Consider the following 22,575-nt stretch of genomic DNA (forward strand, 5'->3'; position numbering starts at 1 on the left):
ATAATTGAAAAGGGCTGAAACTCTTGAGTTCATGCTTTGGGGTTGGATAACCAAGCACTTAAGGCTAATTACTGATTGGACAATACTCTATAAGCATATACTTGGAAAATGGCCCTTTCCCACTATCCTGTGCTGGCTCAAAACTGGGGTATACAGAGAATTGTAGGAGGGCCTAGGGGGTGGACTAGCCAGGATCACTTCTGGGCAAGAGATGAAGAAGGAAGGTGGTAAAGATTCTGCTTCTATCCAATTCAATCCTACTTCTAAAGACAAAGAATAAAGATCAAGGACTTTTGCTTATTCTGACTCCGCTGATTCTAAAGTATCCAGGCTAATTATGATGTCTTGGGTGGGGTCCCAACAGGTTAAGTGACTTATTTAGGGTAACAAAAAGGACCCTTATTTTTCCTTTTAAAAATTTTCCATCATGGAAAGTTCTGAATACAATGTATAGTATTTATTATAGTATTAGCATTGTGAAATGGAAATTTATTACTTTATATTTTGAATCCTCTCATGTTCTGCTGAGTACATGGCAATTTTTTTTTTCTTTTCCTAATTTGTATTTAAGTTTTAAAGAAACAAATAAAAATTTTTAAAAAATACAAAAAAATTTTTCCCCATCATTCTACACCATTAACCTGATCACCCCCCCTTTATGCTAAGCTTTGTTTTCATGAACTTGATTCTAAAAACCAACTGAGGTGAATCTTTCCTCCTCTCTGTTTTCAAAAATATAAATAACTATCTTTTCACAGAGTAATATATGTGCTCAACAGTAACTACTGAGACAATTTTAGCTTTATTTTATTTTCTAATTTCAGTTATTAGTTCCATGAGTCACAGAAGAAGATTCTACTGAAGACCAAACATCACATACATGGTGTCCCAGAATTCCTAATGTAGTTTTAAGCTATTTAAGCTTAACTTAAAATTTGAACCCAGGACTTCAGATGTCACTATACATGTCTCAGATGACACAAACTAAAATAATTATAAAAATGCAGAAGAAATGTAATAAGATTGTCAAAAATCACAAGTTTAGAATGAGAAATGATCTCAAAAGCTTTATGACAGAATGTTGGAACTTAAATCTGAACTAAGAATTCTTGAACACTATAAAGTAATTATACTCATTCATTCATCAATTTCTTTGTCAAGCACTTATTCAACATCTGCTATATTACAGATACTATGACAAGTTCTGGTAATACAAAGATAAAAATGAAACTCTTCCTACTCTCAAGAATCATAAATTCTACCTCAACAACACCTTTAAAAAAAAACCTCCTTCCAGTCCTACCTCAATCGCCATCTATCTCAAAATATTACTTTAAACCAAAAGCTGTAGAGATAATAGCTGTTTTCCTGCAAAGCTACTGATGCTACTTTCCCAATTTCATAGAAAAGGAAGTGCCAACATTTGATTCATGGGTGGACAGAACACACCCATGTTCATTAGGGTTTTTTTACATGCAATAAAACAAATATGCCTTTTTACACAAGCATTTCCAGATGAACTGGAATGGCAATATGGGCAAATTCCCGAAAAAGCAGTAAACAAAAGAGAATCAAAGATCCCCCCCCTCTCAGAGTATCCCAATCCTGGGATTGCCTGTCATTTGAACCAGTACCCAGTACTTAAAAATAAAAATAAAAATGATAGCAGGTTTACAATCTGTTGAATAACCAGAGCTCCGGTAACTTGCCAGAGGCTTCCCAGCAAATCTGATCAGTGCCTTTTCACAGGAAGGAGATGAATAAACTGGAATCAAACCTAGTAACAATGCTTGGCCAATGACTCAAGCATTCACAGAATGAAAGATGTCTCTTCCCTTACCCCCTGAAGGGACAGAGCTTGGAATATAGTAAGTGCTTCAGGAATGCTTCCAGATGTGACTTGATTACTTGACTCCTTAAACACTTAATATTAGGTGAAATGTCCCTTCAGGGGGTAGGGGAAGAGACACACCTTTCATTAAGTGAAAGCTTGGAAAAGTGTAGGGGAGCAATTATACATGCCAATCAGGCCAGGGAGGGGAATTGCAGATTTAGTAAAAAACTTTTCCTGTTCCAATAATCCCAGCCAAGAGGCTGAGCAGCAGAGCTAACTAAGGTCATGGCTGCCTTGAAGAAAGGAAGATGGTACGTGCAAGATTTGTGTGTGTGAAGGAAGATGGAAGAAGGGATCTGGGAAGGTGCCAAGTTATTTTCTGAAGACCATTCCAGGCAATTTTCCATAATCAGTTAGATCTGTTATAAGAATCTGCAAAGGGACACTCCAAAAACCAAAAGGGGTGCAGAAGACATCCACAGAAAACGTGCATGTTCCATAATTTTCTGTTGATCTCTTGATAAACTAAGTAACTTCACTGTTTTTAATATATATTTAATTGTTAATATTTAATATATATTGTTAATTAATATGTCTAATTGTTAATTCATCTCAAAATGCCTTTCCTGCCAGCTTCTAATTATAGCAAGTAAGAGACCTGAATAAAGAAAATATACTTCCTGCAGATCAATAAACTCTGGCTTCCTCACACAAGAGATAAATTGTTAGCAGTCCAAGCTTTTTCTCTGATAACAATGCCTCATCTCTCTAGTACTGTACTTGCATTTAGATTTAGAACTTGGAAGGTACCTTGGAGTGCAACTAATTCAACTTCTTCATTTTGCAGAGAGAAGCAGAGGCTTTATGTTGGGGTATGAAGATTTGATTATAAAAAAAGTCATAGGGGAGGTAAGTGGCAAAGTGAACAGAGCACCAGCCTAGTCAGGAGTTGGAATCTAGCCTCAGATACTAGCTGTTTGACCACAAGTCATTTAACTTTTAACTTACCATTTCCCCCAAAAAATAAATAGATAGATAGATAGATAGATAGATAAAGCATGTTCCTGCAAAAGAGTACTAATTCAAATCTCTTCACTACACATAAAGGTTCAGAAAAATAAAATGTCTTCCCTATACTCCAACTTCTTACACTGTAGACTGCATATGGTGTCTCATTACTGAATGTGAGGGGATTTCAAACTGTGACTTATTAACAGTAAATGTTTGATTTATATACCTAGATAACGGGTCACAAAACAATTTCCTGGGCCAAAAGGTGTCATGAATTAAAAAAAAAAAAATTAGAAGTCCTGGATTAAACCATGCACAATAAGGGGTCAAACCCACTTTCATATCTGAGAATCCATTCCTCTTTCTACTATACTATATCAAAGATATCTCATTGATTAAAAAGAAAAGTAATCATTTCCCATAAAAGCTAAGTAGTTTAAAGTTAAAGCACATAAAAAAGAAAACGTTTTCAAAAGATATACAAACTATCAATACTATATGAAAAGCTGCCAAAAGCCTCCTAATTGGTCTCCTTCCTTCAACTCTTTTACTAGACCAGTCTTGTCACAAACACTTTAGGAAAAATAATTTCTCTTGCAAACCTGATGAGGCAACTTCCCTCCTCAATCATCTCTAGGGATTGGGGGGAAAACAACTCTGACTCTATCTTTTTCAGCCTCAGTAACCATTACTATTACATGTTTCATGCTATAATCTAGGCAAACTGGTATTTTCTCAATTCTATACACTGGTCATACCATATGGCTGGAAGATGCCACCTTTTGCAGGAAGCCTTTGCCAAAGAGATAACTGCAGATAATTTCAACAGAGAAGGTACCAACATTAAAAGAAATTGAAAAAGACTTCTTGTATAAAATAAGGTTTTAGTTGGGACTTGGTAAGAACCCAAAGAAATCAGAAGATGATCATGAGGAGAAAAAGAATCAAATATGGGAGCCAACCAATGAATAGGCAGTAAATCAAGAGATACCATGTCCAGATCACAAGCAATGACAAGTAATTCAGTGTCACTGGGTCAACGGTGTTGGGTACAACAAATGACTGGGTCAAAGCAATATTCTGCAATGAGAGGCTCAGTCATCACCTTACCTTAAATCTCTGAGGCTGGTGGAATTGGATGGTTGCCCTTTTCTGATCAAAATCTTTTCTATGAGTACTTGGAGGAAAAGGAGTAAAATATACGAAATCTGGAAAAGGGATAATTTATAAATAACTTTATAAGATGATGGGACCAACTGGAATTTATTGAGTGCCAAGGGAACGGCATGATCTTATGTGTACTTTAGGAAAATCACCACCAGCTGAATAGCTGAAGCCAGAAGACCAAGCAGAAGAGCCTTGCAATTATCCAGGCATGAGGTGATACAGATGTGTACTAGGGCTGAGGCAGTATCACAAGAAAATAAAGGGCTAAGGCAACTTTCTTCATAATAATATGAAGATAGAACCAACAGAACTTAGCAAGAAACTAGACATGAGGCAGTAGGTAAAAAGTCAAGGATGATGCCTGACTTGAGAGTCTGAATGATGCAGTAGTAGGGGCAGCTAGATACCTGCCCTGGAGTCCAAAAGACATGAGTTCAAATATGCCCTCAGGTGTGACCCTGGGCCAGTCAACTTAACCCTGTTTATTTCAATTCCTCATCTGTAAAAATGAGCTGAAGAAGGAAATGAGAAAGCACTTCAGTATTTTTGCCAAGAAAATCCCAAATGAAGAAGCTGACATAAATGAACAACAAAATATTGTGTGTATATGTATGTATATGTACGTACATGTGTGTGTGTGTACATACGTGTGTGTGCATATGTACATTGCTGGTAGTCTGGCCTAAACACTGCTTATACTTACTTGTATATAAGTTCCAGGTGAAATGAATTAAATTTCAAAAAGAAAATTCCTGTGATTCTGGTGGCTTCCTAACAAGACACCAGACTCACTGATGAATTTACCTATAAGTGGACTGATAGATGGGAGAAGAGATGGATAAACAGACAGAATAACAGAAGCACATTTACTAATTGTTTCTTATATGCCATGTATTGTGCTAAACCATTACAAGCAAGACAGTCAATGGTCTCAAGCAGATTACATTCCAATAAGGAAAGCAAAATATAAAGGAATACAAGAGACCAGGAGTGTTTTGAAAGGCAGAAGGTTTCCTCATAGGGACATAGTGAAGAGGCTGCAAGGGAAAGAAATGGAGGCCTTGGTTAGATAAGATTTATTTATCAGAGTCAGATTCATCAGAATCTTCTGCTGGCTCAGTAATTGTGATCATAGCTGACATCTACAACCAGAGTTCTAGAAACCTGGGGCAATGTCACCAAGAGGGAAAAGGACCCAGGTCATCTCCTTAATATGCTTTTAAGGACTCCCTATCTGAGTTTCCTCCTCCTTTGGATTTGGCCTTATCTAATCAGGGCCAAGGCCTCTATTAACTCCCTTACAAGTTCTTCACCATACTTTGTGAAGAAACTTTGTATTTTTCCACAAAATTCATTCCATCAAGTTCTTCTTCCCTACTTAAAAAGTAAGCTCCCTCGTGGCTCTCTTCAACACTGAGATGATTCAAACCACTTCCACTTGTGCAGTGATGAAGAGAGCCATCTACACCCAGAGAGTGAACCTGGGGAACAGAAGTTGGAATACAACATAGCATTCTTACTCTGTTGTTATTTGCTTGCATTGTGTTTTTGTTTTTTTCTCAGTTTTTCTTTTTCTTCCTTCTTGATCTGATTTTTCTTGCGCAACCAGATAACTATATAAATATGTATTCATATATTGAATCCAAAATGTATTTCAACATATTTAACATGTATTGGACTATCTACCAGATCGGGGAAGGCATAAGGGAAAGAAGGGGAAATTTTGCAATAAAAAGTTGCAAGGGTCAATGTTGGAAAAATTACCTATGCATATGTTTTGTAAATAAAAAGCTTTAATTTAAAAAGAAAAAAAAAAGCAGAAAGACGTGCAGAAGGATTGACTAACTTCCATAATATAACAGAAGAAATAAGCGAATATCGAAACAAGTCTTCCGATTCTTAATTAATAATCTTTCCAAGTGAGTTCTATATATCAAACAACTGAGCATTTCTGAATAGAAAACAAATCATTTTATCAGCCTTAGTGACCAAAGACAGCTCACTCAAGATGAGGGAACTCAAGAGGACCCAAATTTGAGTAATCAGTGAAAATGATTTTCAGAGACTATATCAATATCTATATCTATATTTTATTTAATAATATCAATTTTAAAATAGCACACTGCCATATATAAGACAAATTTTACTAAAAACTCTGATTCTAAGTTGGTTGTTTTCTATTTAAATTTGTTCCAATTATGTCAGTAGAAAATTCTTCATTGTTATTATTTGCAAAAATTGATTATTTTCCACTGCTAAAAAAACTTTTAATATGTAACCTAATTATACATCTAATAAATAATTTAATGATTTAAAAAAAAAGTAATCTTCCTGTGGCCAAAACAGTCTTGCATGTTTATATTTCTATCCCCAGAGCTTAGCACAGAAGAAGCATTTGTTAATGTTCAGCTATTAATCTATATATTTTCATTTCTCTATGGAAATCTTCCAGGTTATTTTTTCCAGGAAATATCCAGGAAACTTTCCATGTTATATTTTATAAAAGATCACTCTCTTTTCTAAGATTGGGATATGTACAGCAGGAGAATAAAAGGGTGAACAAATTCTTGAATCCAAACTTGTAATTCAAGAATTACTCCAAGTGCAGTTAGTAAAACATACACCATCCACTCAGCTTTGAGCTATGAAAGCAATGTTCTGCAAAGAGAGAGGTCATTACCTTACCTTAAATCTCTGAGGCTGGTGGAACTGGATGGTTGCCCTTTTCTGATCAAAATCTTTTCTCAGTTGGAGGTAGTGTACTTTGCTACTCTTATTTAACACCTTCTTCCGCCCATTCACACATCGGCACACATTTATATCTCTTCCATAGTACATCCCCTGTCTGCACAGATTCTTCAAATCTGTTAACTGGAAAAGGGACTGAAAGTAAGCAGCCAGTGAGGGATCATCTCTCTGAATTAGAAGGGGCCTCTGCTCCCAGTATTCTTTGAAAAAAGTTTCTGTCTTGATGGGTGAGATCAAACTCTCAAAGAGAGCTTCAGGGCTGTTGAAGTTCAAAGGTGAAACAGGATCCACTGCCTCCACCTTCATTCGTTTACAAGGAACTCCATCCATGACCACATCTGCATTTGTACCATTTCTGGACATGGTCCTATTTTAGGAATAAAAAGCCAAGCCATGAATCAGCCAATATTCAATAAAGTGGTTAGTTTGGATCTGGGGAATACAAAGATAGTACCAAAAATTACTATTCTTAATGAGATGAAGAAAAGTTTTCATTTTATTTCTCTCTCTCCCTTTCTGAGTCTCCTCCTAATTCTCCCAAATCCATACATATTTTTATCCAACGTGATAGCCAGATTTGTTTTTAAACAATAGCCCATTACTCCCAACTCTAGAAAACAAAACCATATACTAAAAAAATTCATCTTAATCTAATGCCAAATAGTCTATAAACCAAGCTATATACCCTTCTTCCTATAAGGTCTAGTCATCTTGGTCTTAGGCCAAACCAAGTTCTTCTTATAATTCTCATTCCCCTCCTCCCACCTAAAAAACTATATTGAGGAATCAAGAAGTGGGAAACAAAACCACAAAATATACAACATATGTGCACGAAAATCTTTTTTCCCATGGGAGAGGAAGTAATAGGCAGGCTGGGAGTAAATTTCTGCAAAAATCCATTCAACATAGGCATGGATATTAATCAATTAAACAACATTAAGTACCGGGCACTTGTGTGCTAAGCACTCGGCACACAAAGGGAGGCCAAAGTCCCTACCCTCACAAGCTCATAATCTAAAAAACACTAAGTTCAAACTCCAATTGAAGTAGGGGAAATTTTACCTTGGTCTCAAAACTTTAAGGACAGACTCCCCTGATTCAGATTAAAATAGAAGAATGCTTTTGAACATTTTGAACATTTGAACATTCACTAAATGAATACATCCTGAGAGATTCAGGAATTCTCCCTTAGAGTAAGAACCAAAAATCAACACACATTGGATCACAAATATCCTCTTCCCTCTAAGAAGAGTTCTTTAGAAGGAGTGTGGCATAAGCATAACCCTTCAGTAAGAGTTCAACAAATATGTGGGGGGTAGGGAAATGGGGAGCTGATAGGGGAGAGAAGAAAGAAGGAAGGAAAGATTATAGAAATGCTACAAGAGATATGGTGACATGAGCTCAAAAGTCCAGGAAGAGGTGGGTGTGAGATTTGAGAGCCAGATCTGGAGAGGAACCAGAAGCCTGGTCCTGTCCCTCCTAGGAAAAGTCAAATAGCTGGTATCAAAGCAGCTGGGGAGATATGGAAGTATGTGTGACAGAGTAGAAGAGATGACTGAGTCCCATTACTCTGATACTCTCAAAAGCTTTTAAAATAAGTGTACAACTGCTACTTATTCCTTTCAACAGACAATGTGTATCTCTTAAGGAAGAATTTCTTAAGGTCCTTCTTTAAGTAGGATGACAATCCTTCTCTTGTTACAAGTACCATGACTGCAATATATGGATGAAACACATAAAAATTTTTTATGTCTACAGTACTTTAAATTTTTTCAGAGGGCTTAACTTATAAGAACTTTGTAAAGTGGGAAATAATAAGATTTATTTCCCCCATTTTATAGATGGGGAAACTGAGGTCAAGAAAAGTGATTGCCCTGGGATTTAAACCAAAGCCTTCTGTCCCCAAAATCTAGTGTGCTTTTCACTGTTTTGTCCCAAAGAAGGCAGAAAGACAAGAGAAGGCAGAAGGGGTAGATGACAGTGAGACTTATTAAATTACTTTCCTGTCACCCTTAAAAATGTGACAATGAATCTTTTAATAAGCTTGTTCATAATATTGCTGTTTGTAAATACAAGCTGGGATATATTAAATCTAATATTTACATATTTATGTATATATATATATATATATATATATATATTTACATATGTATTTACATATATATGTGTATGTGTGTGTGTGTGCTTATTTATTTTGAGGCAGAATAAGTCCTATATACATGAAAATGACTATCAAACATGCTCATATCATTGTACTAGTGCCAAAATGGTTTAGAGTCAATTATTCTATTCTCAGCTAGTTCCCCTAGATTAAGTTCATGAATGAGCAAGACAGCTGCTCTGGATAACCATTGCAGATCACTCCACAAGGGAATCAAACCCTGGTTCTTTTATCATCAGGGCCACATAATTAGCTCACTTTCCATTATGTCCCCCTATTATCATGATAAAATTTTCTTTGGCATTCAAAAACCTTTATAATCTGGCTTCTTTCAATCTAGGTGTCCCCTGTCTACTTTAATACTCTCCTGTGATCTAGTGACATGGGATTCCTTGTTGTTCCTCTTATTGGATACTCCATTTCTCATCTCCATCCATTTGCACTAGCTGCAACCCCCCTGCCCCCCAACCTTGAATTCTCTTCCTTCATCTTCATGTCCTGTCCAAACTAGCTTTCATCCAAATCCCAAGTAAAATTTCTACAAGAACAATCCCTCTTATGGACAGTGTCTCCAATTTATCCTGCCTAAATCTTGTACATAGTTATCAATTTTCCCTTAAATCATGTGCTCTTTCAGAAAAGGAACTTTCCCCCCATCTTTACCTAGAATATAGCGCAGTATATGGTCCATGGCTGTTGACCAATTGATCATTGTCTAGTACTTCCACAAGTTTACAGGTACTAGGTTAAGAACTCTAGTTGGCTATTATTATCAAAGATTAGTATCACCAAAAGAGGCTTGTAAATGATGATTTTTTTTCCTATCAGTGGAACTCTCACTACTAAAGGCATGGAAAGAATGCTATCTGATGGAAGAATCATTGATTTAATACAACTTCTTCATTTTACTGATGAGGAAACCAAGACCCAGAAGAATTGGGGGACCTGTTCAAGATTACAAAAGCAGTAACAGAAGGAGGATTCAAATCTAATCTCTGACTCCAAACCCAGCATTTTCCTGGGCACTCATCCCAGATTTTTTTAAACAGGGAAGTTAATTACTGGCATTGTAACAGTATCATTTTCCCCTGCAGAAACTATAAAGTATTTGTTCCACAGTGAGATAAACAGACTCTGGTAGCTAGGCCTAGAAGCCCCATCACTAATTGTTTCTATGGTAAAATTCCAAGTATTTCAAGTAACAAACAACCACCTAACTGGAGCAAAGTATTACAACAAACAACTCAGATCTGGAGATCTGGAGATATCTGGAGATAAACTTTAGTTAGATCAAGGCAACATAGTATATACTGGAAAGAGTCTGGTTTTTAATTATGTCTTCCATTTGTTTGGGGCAGTTTACTTAATCTATATGAGCCTAAAGTTTCCTCATCTATAAAATGGGGGTGTGTGCAGGGAGAAGGTTAAGAGGTCAGATTATAAAGCTTTAAGAATGGATTAGTTCAAAATCTTATTTTAGGCTGCAAATTTCTCTATCATATAGCTGTCACAGGTTTGATTTTTGAATTTTGCTCCTAAATGACAAAAAACCAAAACCCCCAAAACTTGGTTATCTCAAGGAGCCACAGTTATGTTTTAAACATGCAAAGCCATGTTACACTTCACAATATATAATGGGCCGGTTTTTTTATTTGTTTGTTTTGTTTTGTTTTAAGTTCTGGAATCCTACTGATTCTGGAAATCAACAAATTTTTGAAAATACCAACTCCTGATCCAGTCAAGACTACTTACAGCTGCAATTTTCAATCATGTATCATCAGAAAATAAATGTTTTTAGACCTTGTTAGTACTCTGTAACTGAGAATGATTGAGGAAAAGGTGCATATATCAGATGAGTCAGTAAAGAAGAATGAGTGTTGTTCCCAACTAATTCAGAATTTTAAAAAAACTTCCCCCCATACACCCACACACAAAACCAACCGAAAAACTACTTTCTGGGATCCAGAGCTAAAGAAGGTTTGCTACTAAAGAGAAATGATCACTTTTATACCCACACCTCTTTTATCCCTAAGAATAAGTTAAATTTAAAATATTTTCTTGCTTAAAATGTGGCATCTGCAAATAACTACCAGAAATAAGTGCTTATAAATGTCTCAAAAAACAAAAGCAAAATGAAGTCACCTCTAAAAAATTCTACAATCCATTACTATTAAAACAAACAAAAAAAATCACATATAAAAATTTTCCTCAGAACACGTATAAACATATATACATACATATATGTATTTCAGTATTGCCATCAGTTTATTGCTTCCATATTGCTCATGTTTCACTCACCCGAGGTTTCAACTAGAAGTACTGGACAATACAGAGTTAAATACACTTCTCCTCTTGCTTACAGAATACAGTCCACAAAACCAGAACACCCACACTGTGTGCCACAGTTCCCTTTTATTGTCCTGACTCACCTTAATTGTCCTGACTCAGTCTTCCTAAATAGTTTTGCCTCAGTTCCTAATTATTCTGGTCTAAACCACCACCTCTGATGGTGCAAAACCACTCCTCCCTCCTAATCATCAGAATATTTGATAAGGATAAAAGAACTTCTATTTTAGACATCATGACCCCAGTCCTTCCTTACTTATCAGAATGCCTCTCCTAATCCCAGAATGTCCCTGGCCTCCCTCTACCCCTACCTCAGTCTACCTGTATCTGGGCCACACACACATATCCGTTACTGAGAACTCACATTGTTTGCTGGATTCTTGGAAATGATAGTCTCATTCAACCCTGGGACCAAACCATGGATGCATCTAGTCCCAGTAAATCTCTCCCTTTGAAATAAAATATTAAAAAATCTCTAATCTCTATCTTGCTCGGTTTCTCCAGTATTACAACACTGCAGATAGAAAAAAAAATTGAAATCAACTGTGAAAGCTATTTTCATTAAAATGTAATTAAAGATTTTTTTTAAAAAAATAGTAAGAGGGTCACAATTTAACCAAAAGATTTAAAAAAAAATTTTTTTTTGCAATCTAAGGAGACTGGACTCCAGCCAATGCAAATATTAAATTGCTAAACAATTTGGGGGTATAAAAATCCTAAAAAAAAATTAATATGTATTCATATACCTTTGCTAGCAAAGGCCAGTTAGAGATAAGTATTTACTGGGGTCCTGGTCTCTCCTGTAATAAGATCAGGACTGAATCAGTCTAACAATCAAGGGATACAAGCTACAGACATAGAAAAGCAGGTTCTGGCAATTTACTGAAAGAGCTAGCATGGTCCTCAGGCTTCATTGGTTTCAGTTTCAAACTTCAGAATCCAAAAAATGTAAACCACTTATGGTAATTTACTCAGCTGTGGGTGTTGGTTTTTATATAATTTTAAGAGGAAAAAAAAAATCAAAATCTACAATTTAAGAGGGTAAACAAAAAAATTTTTTTTGGCTCATCAAAACCTATTCTATCCATTTCAGCTGTCAAAAATGACAAGAAGCTTGACCTACAAACTAGGTCTTCTTACAATTCGTCGGTTGGGTAATTTTTCTATTCTACACAATTACAGTGTCCAGATTCTAACTGTCACTGAGTGATCTTAGACAAATAATTATTCTGGGCTTCAGGTTCTCTTCACTTGAAATCTAAGGAGACTGGAAACTGACTTCTGGGACCTCTTCCTGCTCTCAAATAGATCACGTATCTCAAAACTGTATGTCAGAAGTCAGAAAAGTTTCATTTTGGTAAAATGCTCAAAAATTAATCACTCCTATTAAAACTTGTACTCAAGCTAACACAGAACAGGTGCTCAATCAGAAAGGTAGGGAATTTCCAAATTAATAAAATACAAATCATTTAGCAGAGATACGGAACCCTTTCTAAGTCTGAAACGCCTCAAGGCCGCTGCAGCCTAGACCAAGCCACCGGTACTTAATCTTAAATACAATTTCCCCAAACCCCAAAACTTTCCCAAACTGAAAACGAGGCATGCTTGGTAGCAATTACAAGCAGGGACAGTGAAACTCAGCCAATTTATTTCTGGAGGCGCCCCGCCCCCAGTGCCCAACCACATTTCCAAACTTTCCCCACCAAATTCTCGGGGTGGCAGGCAAAGCGCATGCCACATACAATGCACCTTCCCGTTTCCCAAGCGAACTCCGAGCCTTAGGATTTATTAAAAGGTCGTGCTTTGAAAGGATTCCCGGACATAGACGTGCCCTTCCTCCCCCATCAAAGGATGGGGGTCTCCGGGTGAGTGCAGCCCGAGGGTCATCAAAGACAATCTCTAGCCAAGTCCTTCAACAAGGTGGCAAGGCTGGGGGTATCCAAGCATCCGAGCGGGCACTTTCCCTTTCCCCCAACTGATATAGAGAGCTAAAGGGGCTCCGAAGGGCGGAGCACAAGAACCCAGGCCAAAGTGCACAGCCCTGGAAACTTGCGGCGCCAGCCCCCACTTACCAGATGGGGCCTGTTGCATGTGCCCCAGAACAGCACGTGGAGGAGGAAGAGAAAGCAGAAGCTGCAGGCGGCCTGGGGCGGGGACGGCGTGGTCACGCAGGAGGGCGGTGTGCTCGGGCTGGGGGCGGAGAAGGGGGCGGCCCAGCTGGGGCCTAGAGTCTGCTGTCCCGACCTTTTGTGGAGCTCCCGACCCTCCCCGGGGCAGGGAAGCCTCCTCAGGGCTGGTTTTCTTTCATATGCAGAGGTCTGAAACTGAAGGCTTGGTCTTGTCCTTTTTTTTTTTTTTTAAACATTTTTATTTAAAATTTTGGATCCCATATTCTGTCCCTCTTCCCTCTCTGTGACAGTAAGCAATCAGGTTATATATATATATGTGCAATTATGTAAAACTTTTCCGTATTAGTTATTTTGTGCAGGAAGATTAGAGTAAAAGGGGAAAAGGGGGAGAGGGGGAAGAAAGGGAAAAATTAGCACGCTTCAGTCTATATTCAATCAATATCAGTTATTTCACTCATCATCAGTTAATTTAAGTCTTTACAGGTTTTTCTGAAATCAATCTGCTACACATTTCTTATAGCATAATAATATTCCATTACAATCATATGCCACCACAAAAAAGAGCTGCTACAAATATTTTTGTACAATAGGTCCTTTTCCAAGTTTTGTTTTGATTTAGGTTTTTTGGCTGTCCCTGGGATAGAGATTTAGTAGCTGGATCAGAGGATACATGAATAAGTCGTATAGCCCTTTGGGCACAGTTCCAAATTGCCCTCCAGAATGTTTGGATCAGTTTATAATTCCACTAATAATGCAATAGTGTCTCACTTCTCACATTCCCTCTAACATCCAACATTTTCCTTTTTTGTTATATTGACCACTTTAATAGATGTGAGGTGGTATTTCAGAATTATTTTAGTTTATATTTGTCTGATCAATAGTGATTTAGAATATTTTTTAAAATATATATACCTAAATGACTTTGATAGGGAGGGGATGAAAACTGTTTAATGTCCTTTGATCATTTAAGAGTTGGGGAATGAGGGGAAAGTTGGAGAGAATTTAAGAGGTTTTTTTTTTGTTGTTTTTTTTTAAATAAATTTGATGGAGTTCTCTATATAGAGAAATGAAGCTTTTATTTTTTTTTAATAACTTTTTATTGATAGAACACATGCCAGGGTAATTTTTTACAGCATTATCCCTTGCATTCACTTCTGTTACGATTTTTCCCCTCCCTCCCTCCACCCTTTCCCCCAGATGGCAAGAGTCCTTTACATGTTGAATGGGTTGCAGTATATCCTAGATGCAATATATGTGTGCAGAACCGAACAGTTTTCTTGTTGCACAGGGAGAATTGAATTCAGAAGGTATAAATAACCCAGGAAGAAAAACAAAAATGCAAGCAGTTTATATTCATTTCCCAGTGTTCTTTCTCTGGGTGTAACTGCTTCTGTCCATCTTTGATCAATTAGGGCTCTCTTTATCAAAGAGGTCCACTTCCATCAGAATACATCCTCAAACAGTATCGTTGTTGAGGTATATAATGATCTCCTGGTTCTGCTCATTTCACTCAGCATCAGTTCGAAATGAAGCTTTTATAACAGATACTTTTTGCAAAATCTCTCCCCTCCATTTTTCTGCTTTCTTTATAATTTTGGTTATCTTGATTTTGTTTGTACAAAATCTCTTTAATTTTATATAATTAAAATTATTTTACATTTTATAATGTTCTCTGTATCTTCTTTGGTCCTATGAGGGATGTAGAAGACCCTTACCCAAAATGACTACTCAGAGATCACTCAGTAGAAGGCAGAAAAGTTGTTTATTGAAAACCTCGGGAGGATGAGTTGTCCCATCACGAGATAAGAAAGAGAAAGCTTGCAGTAGGAGGGCTAAAGAAGTAGTAAAGTGTTGGAATCTTTACAAAATGCTAACTAATTAGAGTTGATCTGATCTTACAAGAAGATGTTTTGGGCCAGAACCTGAAACAAGGTACTAAGCAGAACTAATTAGTACAATGTTTGTGTTTACATCTTTACTCATCGGAGTTCACAAGTATGCCAGATTCACAAAGTAAACTTTGTAACTTTGTGAATTCACACCTCCCTTAAAGCTCTTTGGGCCAGAGAGCACTATGGGAGAAAACCCATAATCCCATTCTCTCAGAAGAGTCAGATATAAGGCCATTGAAGAGAGATCTATTCCAGAATATTTTCCACTTGGCTGGCTGGTGGCAGAAGAAAGTTCAGCTGGATTGGAGAGGAGCGACTCTGGTGCAGACAGAGAGCACTTTGGGAGATTTCAGCTGAATTACGCCAGAAGCCCTCTCTCCAAGGCAGAGAGATTCAAGAGAATATTTTCCACTTGGCTGGCTGGTGGCGGAAGAAAGAGTTTTCAGAGGAAGAAGCTACGAGTGGAGAGTTCATCAGACAACCAGATTCATCTTCATCTCACACCACTGTGGTAGGTGGCTGGGCTCCTGCACTTCCCCCACTGAGACCAAGCTGGTCTGAAAGACTCACCAGAAAGCTAGCCGAGCCCCAAGTGAAGGAGACAAGAGATTCACTCCATCTTTGTGCTGGCTGGAGGCTGAAGAAAGCAGAGGCAGAGGCTAAAGGACAGAACCTTTAGATTTGGAAACATTCAGAGGGCTCTAAGCTAACCGGGCTATATTAGAGACAATAAAAGATCTGAACTTTTATCACCTGGCTGCATTTTGAGGTGATTATTACTTTCAACTGATACTAAAGCTGCCTCCAAGAAAACCTCCCCAGAGAAACCTGCACCTCTTCCCCAGAAAGAATCATTTTATATTATATATTTAAAAGAAGAAAAAGAAACATCACAGTAAAGATACATAGGTTTTATACAAGAAATTACATCACAAGTAAGAGAGCATTGAGAAGGGGAGGGGGAGGCATCTAATTGGTTGTTGCTATTTGGGGAGATTGGAATGGAAGGTTTCTGTTTCTCTGAAATCTGATTTCTAGGAAACAGAAAGTCAGGCCTTCAGGCTTAATCAAGCAGATAGTGGTCCAGCTAATAGACTAAATATCAATAAATGTCAAATACCAATAAATGTCATCAGCTCAGGTTAAGTAAATATGTTCCTAGCTGTCCAAGGCTCAAGTAAATATGAGCCTGCACATATTATGCAGGTCATAGGGGAAACACAGAAATAATAAAATACAGAAAAAGAATTCATACATTCCTGCAAGTTCTTCACCTTATCTCTATTCCCCACAGTCCTAAATTCTTCTTCTTCTTTTTTTTTTTAAATTTTTATTTAATAATTACTTTATATTGACACTCGTTTCTGTTCCGATTTTTTTTTTCCCTCCCTCCCTCCACCCCCTCCCCTAGATGGCAAGCAGTCCTTTATATGTTGGATATGTTGCAGTATATCCTAGATACAATATATGTTTGCAGAACCGAACAGTTCTCTTGTTGCATAGGGAGAATTGGATTCAGAAAGTATAAATAACCCGGGAAGAAAAACAAAAATGCAGATAGTTCACATTCGTTTCCCAGTGTTCTTTCTTTGGGTGTAGCTGCTTTTGTCCGTCATTTATCAATTGAAACTCAGTTAGGTCTCTTTGTCAAAGAAATCCACTTCCATCAAAATATGTCCTCATACAATATCGTTGTAGAAGTGTATAATGATCTCCTGGTTCTGCTCATTTCACTTAGCATCAGTTCATGTAAGTCTCGCCAGTCCTCTCTGTATTCATCCTGCTGGTCATTTCTTACAGAACAATAATATTCCATAACATTCATATACCACAATTTACCCAGCCATTCTCCAATTGATGGGCATCCATTCATTTTCCAGTTTCTAGCCACTACAAACAGGGCTGCTACAAACATTTTGGCACATACAGGTCCCTTTCCCTTCTTTAGTATTTCTTTGGGATATAAGCCCAATAGAAACACTGCTGGATCAAAGGGTATGCACAATTTGATAATTTTTTGGGCATAATTCCAGATTGCTCTCCAGAATGGTTGGATTCGTTCACAACTCCACCAACAATGCAATAGTGTCCCAGTTTTCCCGCATCCCCTCCAACATTCATCATTATTTTTTCCTGTCATCTTAGCCAATCTGACAGGTGTGTAGTGGTATCTCAGAGTTGTCTTAATTTGCATTTCTCTGATCAATAATGATTTGGAACACTCTTTCATATGAGTGGTAATAGTTTCAATTTCATCCTCTGAAAATTGTCTGTTCATGTCCTTTGACCATTTATCAATTGGAGAATGGCTTGATTTCTTATAAATTTGAATCAGTTCTCTATATATTTTGGAAATGAGGCCTTTATCAGAACCTTTAACTGTGAAAATGTTTTCCCAGTTTGTTGCTTCCCTTCTAATCTTGTTTGCATTAGTTTTATTTGTACAAAGGCTTTTTAATTTGATGTAATCGAAATTTTCTATTTTGTGATCAGTAATGGTCTCTAGTTCATCTTTGGTCACAAATTTCTTTCTCCTCCACAAGTCTGAGAGATAAACTATTCTATGTTCCTCTAATTTACTAAATTCTTCTTTATTCATAAATCCACAAACTAATTCATGCTTTCTTAATTTGCTTATTATATTGCCATTTATCTGTAAACCATATTCCCAATTTGACCTTGTCTTGATAGATGATGTGAGATGTTTTTCTATGTCTGTTTCTGCCATAATGTTTTCCGGTTTTCCTAGCAGTTTTTGTCAAATAATGAGTTTTTCTTCCAAAACTTTGGATCTATATGTTTGCCATATGCTAGATTACTATGGTCACTTACTATAATATAATTTGTGTATCTGATCTATTCCACTATATATCACTTATTTCTTATCTATTACCAGATTGCTTTGATAATTACCACTTTATAATATAATCTGAGAACTGGTAGGCTAAATCACTTTCTTTTGCATTTTTGTTTCATTGATTCCCTTAATATCATTGATCTTTTTTCCCCCCCTCTGGGTGAATTTTATTTTTTTCTAACTCTATAAAATAATCTTTTTGTTAGTTTGATTGGTATGGCATAGAATAAATTAATTAATTTAGGTGAATTTTCATTTTTATTGTATTTGACTCTGCCTACCAATGAAAAATTAATATTTTTCCAGCTGTTTAGAACTGACTTTATTTGTGTGAAAAGTGTTTTGTAATTGAATCCATATATTCCTAGTTTTGTTTTGATAGGTAGACTCCTATTTTACATAGTGCATGGTTATTATAAGTGGAATTTCTCTTTCTATCTCTTGCTGCAGGACTTTGTTAGTAATATATAGCAATATTGTTAATTTATGTAAGCTTATTTTGTATATTTAAACTTTGCTAAAGTTGTTAATACTTTCAAGTAGTTTTTCAGTTGATTCTTCAGGATTTTCTAAGTATACCACCTGCCAAGAGTGATTGTTTCGTTTTTTCATTGCATATCCTAATTCTTTTAATTCCTTTTTTTTTTCTCTTATTGCTAAAGCTAACATTTCTAATACAGTATTAAGTAATAGAGAGGAAAATGGGCATCCTTGATTTTATACCCATATCTTATTGGAAGGCTTCGCACTTATCCCCATTACAGATAATGCTTGCTGATGGTTTTTGATTTTACTAATCATTTTAAGATAAGCTACATTTATTTCTATTCTCTCTAGTGTTTTTAATAGAAATGGGTTCTGTATTTTTTCAGAGACTTTTTCTAAATGTGTTGAAATGTTTTTTGTTGGTTTTGTTATTCATGTGTTTCATGTGGTCAATTGTGCTGATACTTTTCCTAATATTGAACCAGCCCTGCATTCCTAGTATGAATACCACCAGGTCATAGTGTATGAGCCTTGTGGTATATTGTTATAATCTCTTTTGTTTAAAATTTTGGTCTATAATTTTGTTTCTCTGTTTTGGCTTTTGTTGGTTTATGTATCAGCATCATATTTGTGTAATAAATAGTTATAGTATTGGCATTAATTGTTCTTTAAATGTTTGATAGAATTTGCTTATGAATCCATCTAGTCCTAGGACTTTTTTCTTAGGAAGTTTATTGATAGCTTGTTCAATTTCTTTTTTCTAAGATTGGAATGTTTAAGTATTTTATGTCCCTCACTAGTATATTTTCTTCTTTTGTTAATCTGGCTAATTTTTTTTTGGGGGGTAGATATTCATCATTTCATTTAGATCAAGGGATGAGAATCATTTGTTCGGTCCTGCCAAGGCAACTAGAAGTAATGATGAGCTGAAAGCTAAGTACAACTTGCTTGAGTTTTTAATTTGATAATTTTGTATGACCCTTGAATGATATACATATCCAAAGGGTCTTTGGCAGGGAAAAATACAATGAACAAAACAATGCAATTGGCCATTTACAAAAGGAATTTAAAAAAAGGTAACTAAAGAAAATAATACAATAAAAATTAGAATTGAATAAATGAAAGTGAATGACTCAATAAGACTTCAAGAATCAATCAAACAAAAAAAAAAAAAATTAGAAAAACTGACCTGGAAAATTGATCTGGGAGAGACAATCTAAGGATTATTGGACCTCCTAAAAGCAATGATGAAAAAAAGAAGCTAAACATTATCTTACAGAAAATCATAAAGGAAAACAGCACTGATATTTTAAAATCAGAAGGTAAAATAGCCATTAAAAGAATTCACCAATCACCTCCTGAAAGAGACCACAAAATTAAATCTCCAAGGAATATTGTGGCTAAATTTCAGAACCACACCAAGGAAAAGATAGTGCAAGCAGCCAGAAAGTAACAATTTAAATATCAAGGAGCCACAATTACGATTACCTAGGACCTAGCAGCTTCCATCTTAAAGGATCAAAGGATCTGGAATCTGATATTCCAAAAGGCAAAGGAACTTGGATTACAGGCAAGAATAAGCTATCCAGCTAAAATGAGCATTTTCTATCAGGGAAGAAGATGGATATTCAATGATATAGGTGAATTTCACCTATTTCTAATGCAAAGACCAGAACTGAACAAAAAATATGATCTCCAAACACAGAACTCAAGAGAAACATAAAAAGGTAAAAAAGGAAAGAACTCTTAATAACGATATTTCTGTTATGGGTATACTTAGAGAGTGTGGGTATAATTTGATTGTGTTATGATAATATGAAAATAAAACTAGAGGTGGAAAGGGGATTGCACTGGAAAAAGAGGAAAAAGGAGGTAAAATAAGGGAAATTACATCTCGCAAAGAGGCAAAGAAGATTATTAAAAATGAGGGAAAGAAAAGAGAAGGATGAGCATTGGGTGAATTTTACTCTCATCAAACTTAGCTCAAAGAGAAAATATCAGACATATTTGGTTTCACAAAGAAACTTATCTCACCTTATAGGGAAGTAAGAGGAGAAAGGGGAAAAGAAAGGAAAAGACTAATAGAAAAGAAAACAGAAGTATTAGGGGAAAGGTGTAAAAAGGGGGTAGGGGTTCTAAAAAGGAAAGGTTGGTTGAGGGAGCTGATCATCAAAAGCAAAATACTGGGGGAGAGGGAAGTGTGAAAGGAAAGAAAAAAGCATAACTTAAGGTAAATAAGATGGCAGGAAGTACCAAATTAGTTATTTTAACTGTGAATGTGAATGGGATGAATTCTCCCATAAAATGGAAGTGGATAGCAGACTGGATTAAAAGCCAGAATCCTACAATATGTTGTTTACAAGAAATGCATTTTAAGCATAGTGATACATACAGAGTGAAAGTAAAGGGCTGGAGCAGAATCTATTATGCTTCAGGTGAAATTAAAAAAAAAAAAAAAAGCAAGGGCAGCAATCCTGATCTCAGATCAAGTAAAAGAAACAAAGAAAGAAACTACATTTTACTGGAGAATACCATAGGTAATGAAGCAATATCAATACTAAACATATATGCACCAAGTGATATAGCATCTAAATTCCTAGAGGAGAAGTTAAGAGAAATGCAAGAAGAAATAGACAGCAAAATTATACTAATGGGAGATATAAACCTTGCTCTCTCAGAACTAGGTAAATCAAACCACAGAATAAATAAGAAAGAAGTTAAGGAGGTAAACAAAATATTAGAAAAGTCAGGTATAATAGATCTTTGGAGAAAATTGAATGGAGACAGAAAGGAATTAACTTTTTTCTCAGCGGTTCATGGAACCTATATAAAAACTGAAGAACTTTCCACCAATGAAAAAGAAATTCAAGCAATAATTAGGAGTTATTTTGCCCAACTATATAACAATAAATTTAATAATCTAAATGAAATGGAGGAATATCTACAAAAATATGGATTGCCCAGGGTAACAGAAGAGAAAATAAATTATTTAAATAATCCTATTTTAGAAAAAGAAATAGAACAAGCTATTAATCAACTCCGTAAAAAAAACATCTCCAGGGCTAGATGGATTTACATGTGAATTCCAGAAAACATTCAAAGAACAATTAATTCCAATATTATACAAACTATTTGAAAAAATAGGGAAAGGATGAGTCTTACCAAATTCCTCTTATGACACAGATATGGTGCTGATAGCTAAGCTAGGTAGGGTGAAAACAAAGAAAGAAAATTATAGATCAATTTCCTAAATAAATATTGATGCAAAAATCTTAAGTAAAATATTAGCAATGAGGTTTCAGAAAATTATCCTCAGGATAATATACCATGACCAAGTAGAATTTATGCCAGAAATGCAGGGCTGGTTTAATATTAGGAAAACTATTAGCATAATCCACTATATCAATAACGAAACTAACAAAAATCATATGATTATCTCAATAGATGCAGAAAAAACATTTGATAAAATCTAATACCCATTCCTGTTAAAAACTCCAGAGAATATAGGAATAAATGAACTTCTCCTTAAAACGATCAGTAGCATCTATTGAAAACCATCAGCAAGTATCATATGTAATGTGGACAAACTAGAGTGAAACAAGGCTGCCCACTATCACCATTACTATTCAATATTGTATTAGAAATTTTAGCTTTGGCAATAAGAGAAGGAGATTAAAAGAATTAGAGTAGGTAATGAGGACACCAAATTATCACTCTTTGCAGTTGACATGGTGGTATACTTAGAGAACCCTAGAGAATCAACTAGAAAACTACTAGAAACAATTCACAACTTTAGCAAAGTTGTAAGATACAAAATAAATACACATAAATCATCAGCATTTTTATTTATTATTGTAAAGTCCGGGTTAGCTCCCCGGAGACCTCAGGAACAGCGGGAGTCAGAATAAGTAAAAGTCCTTGGTTTTTAGGGGGAGAAGTGGAGG

General features: G+C 35.9%; 1 protein-coding gene across 4 annotated transcripts in view; it reads right to left on the reverse strand.

The window, feature by feature from the left end:
- The window catches only part of RIOX2 (ribosomal oxygenase 2), a 29,650-nt gene extending 16,205 nt beyond the window's left edge, over window positions 1-13,445 (reverse strand). For all 4 annotated transcript variants that reach the window (XM_051984391.1, XM_051984389.1, XM_051984388.1 and 1 more), the window contains exons 1-2: window positions 13,340-13,445; window positions 6,698-7,127 (exon numbers count right to left, since the gene is read on the reverse strand). In XM_051984391.1, the coding sequence (XP_051840351.1) occupies window positions 6,698-7,123 (426 nt within the window). In that variant the 5' untranslated portion in view covers window positions 7,124-7,127; window positions 13,340-13,445. The remainder of the gene's footprint in view (window positions 1-6,697; window positions 7,128-13,339) is intronic.
- Window positions 13,446-22,575: the final 9,130 nt, after the last annotated feature.

This window comes from Antechinus flavipes, chromosome 3 (assembly GCF_016432865.1).
Source record: "Antechinus flavipes isolate AdamAnt ecotype Samford, QLD, Australia chromosome 3, AdamAnt_v2, whole genome shotgun sequence".
Classification (NCBI taxonomy): domain Eukaryota; kingdom Metazoa; phylum Chordata; class Mammalia; order Dasyuromorphia; family Dasyuridae; genus Antechinus; species Antechinus flavipes.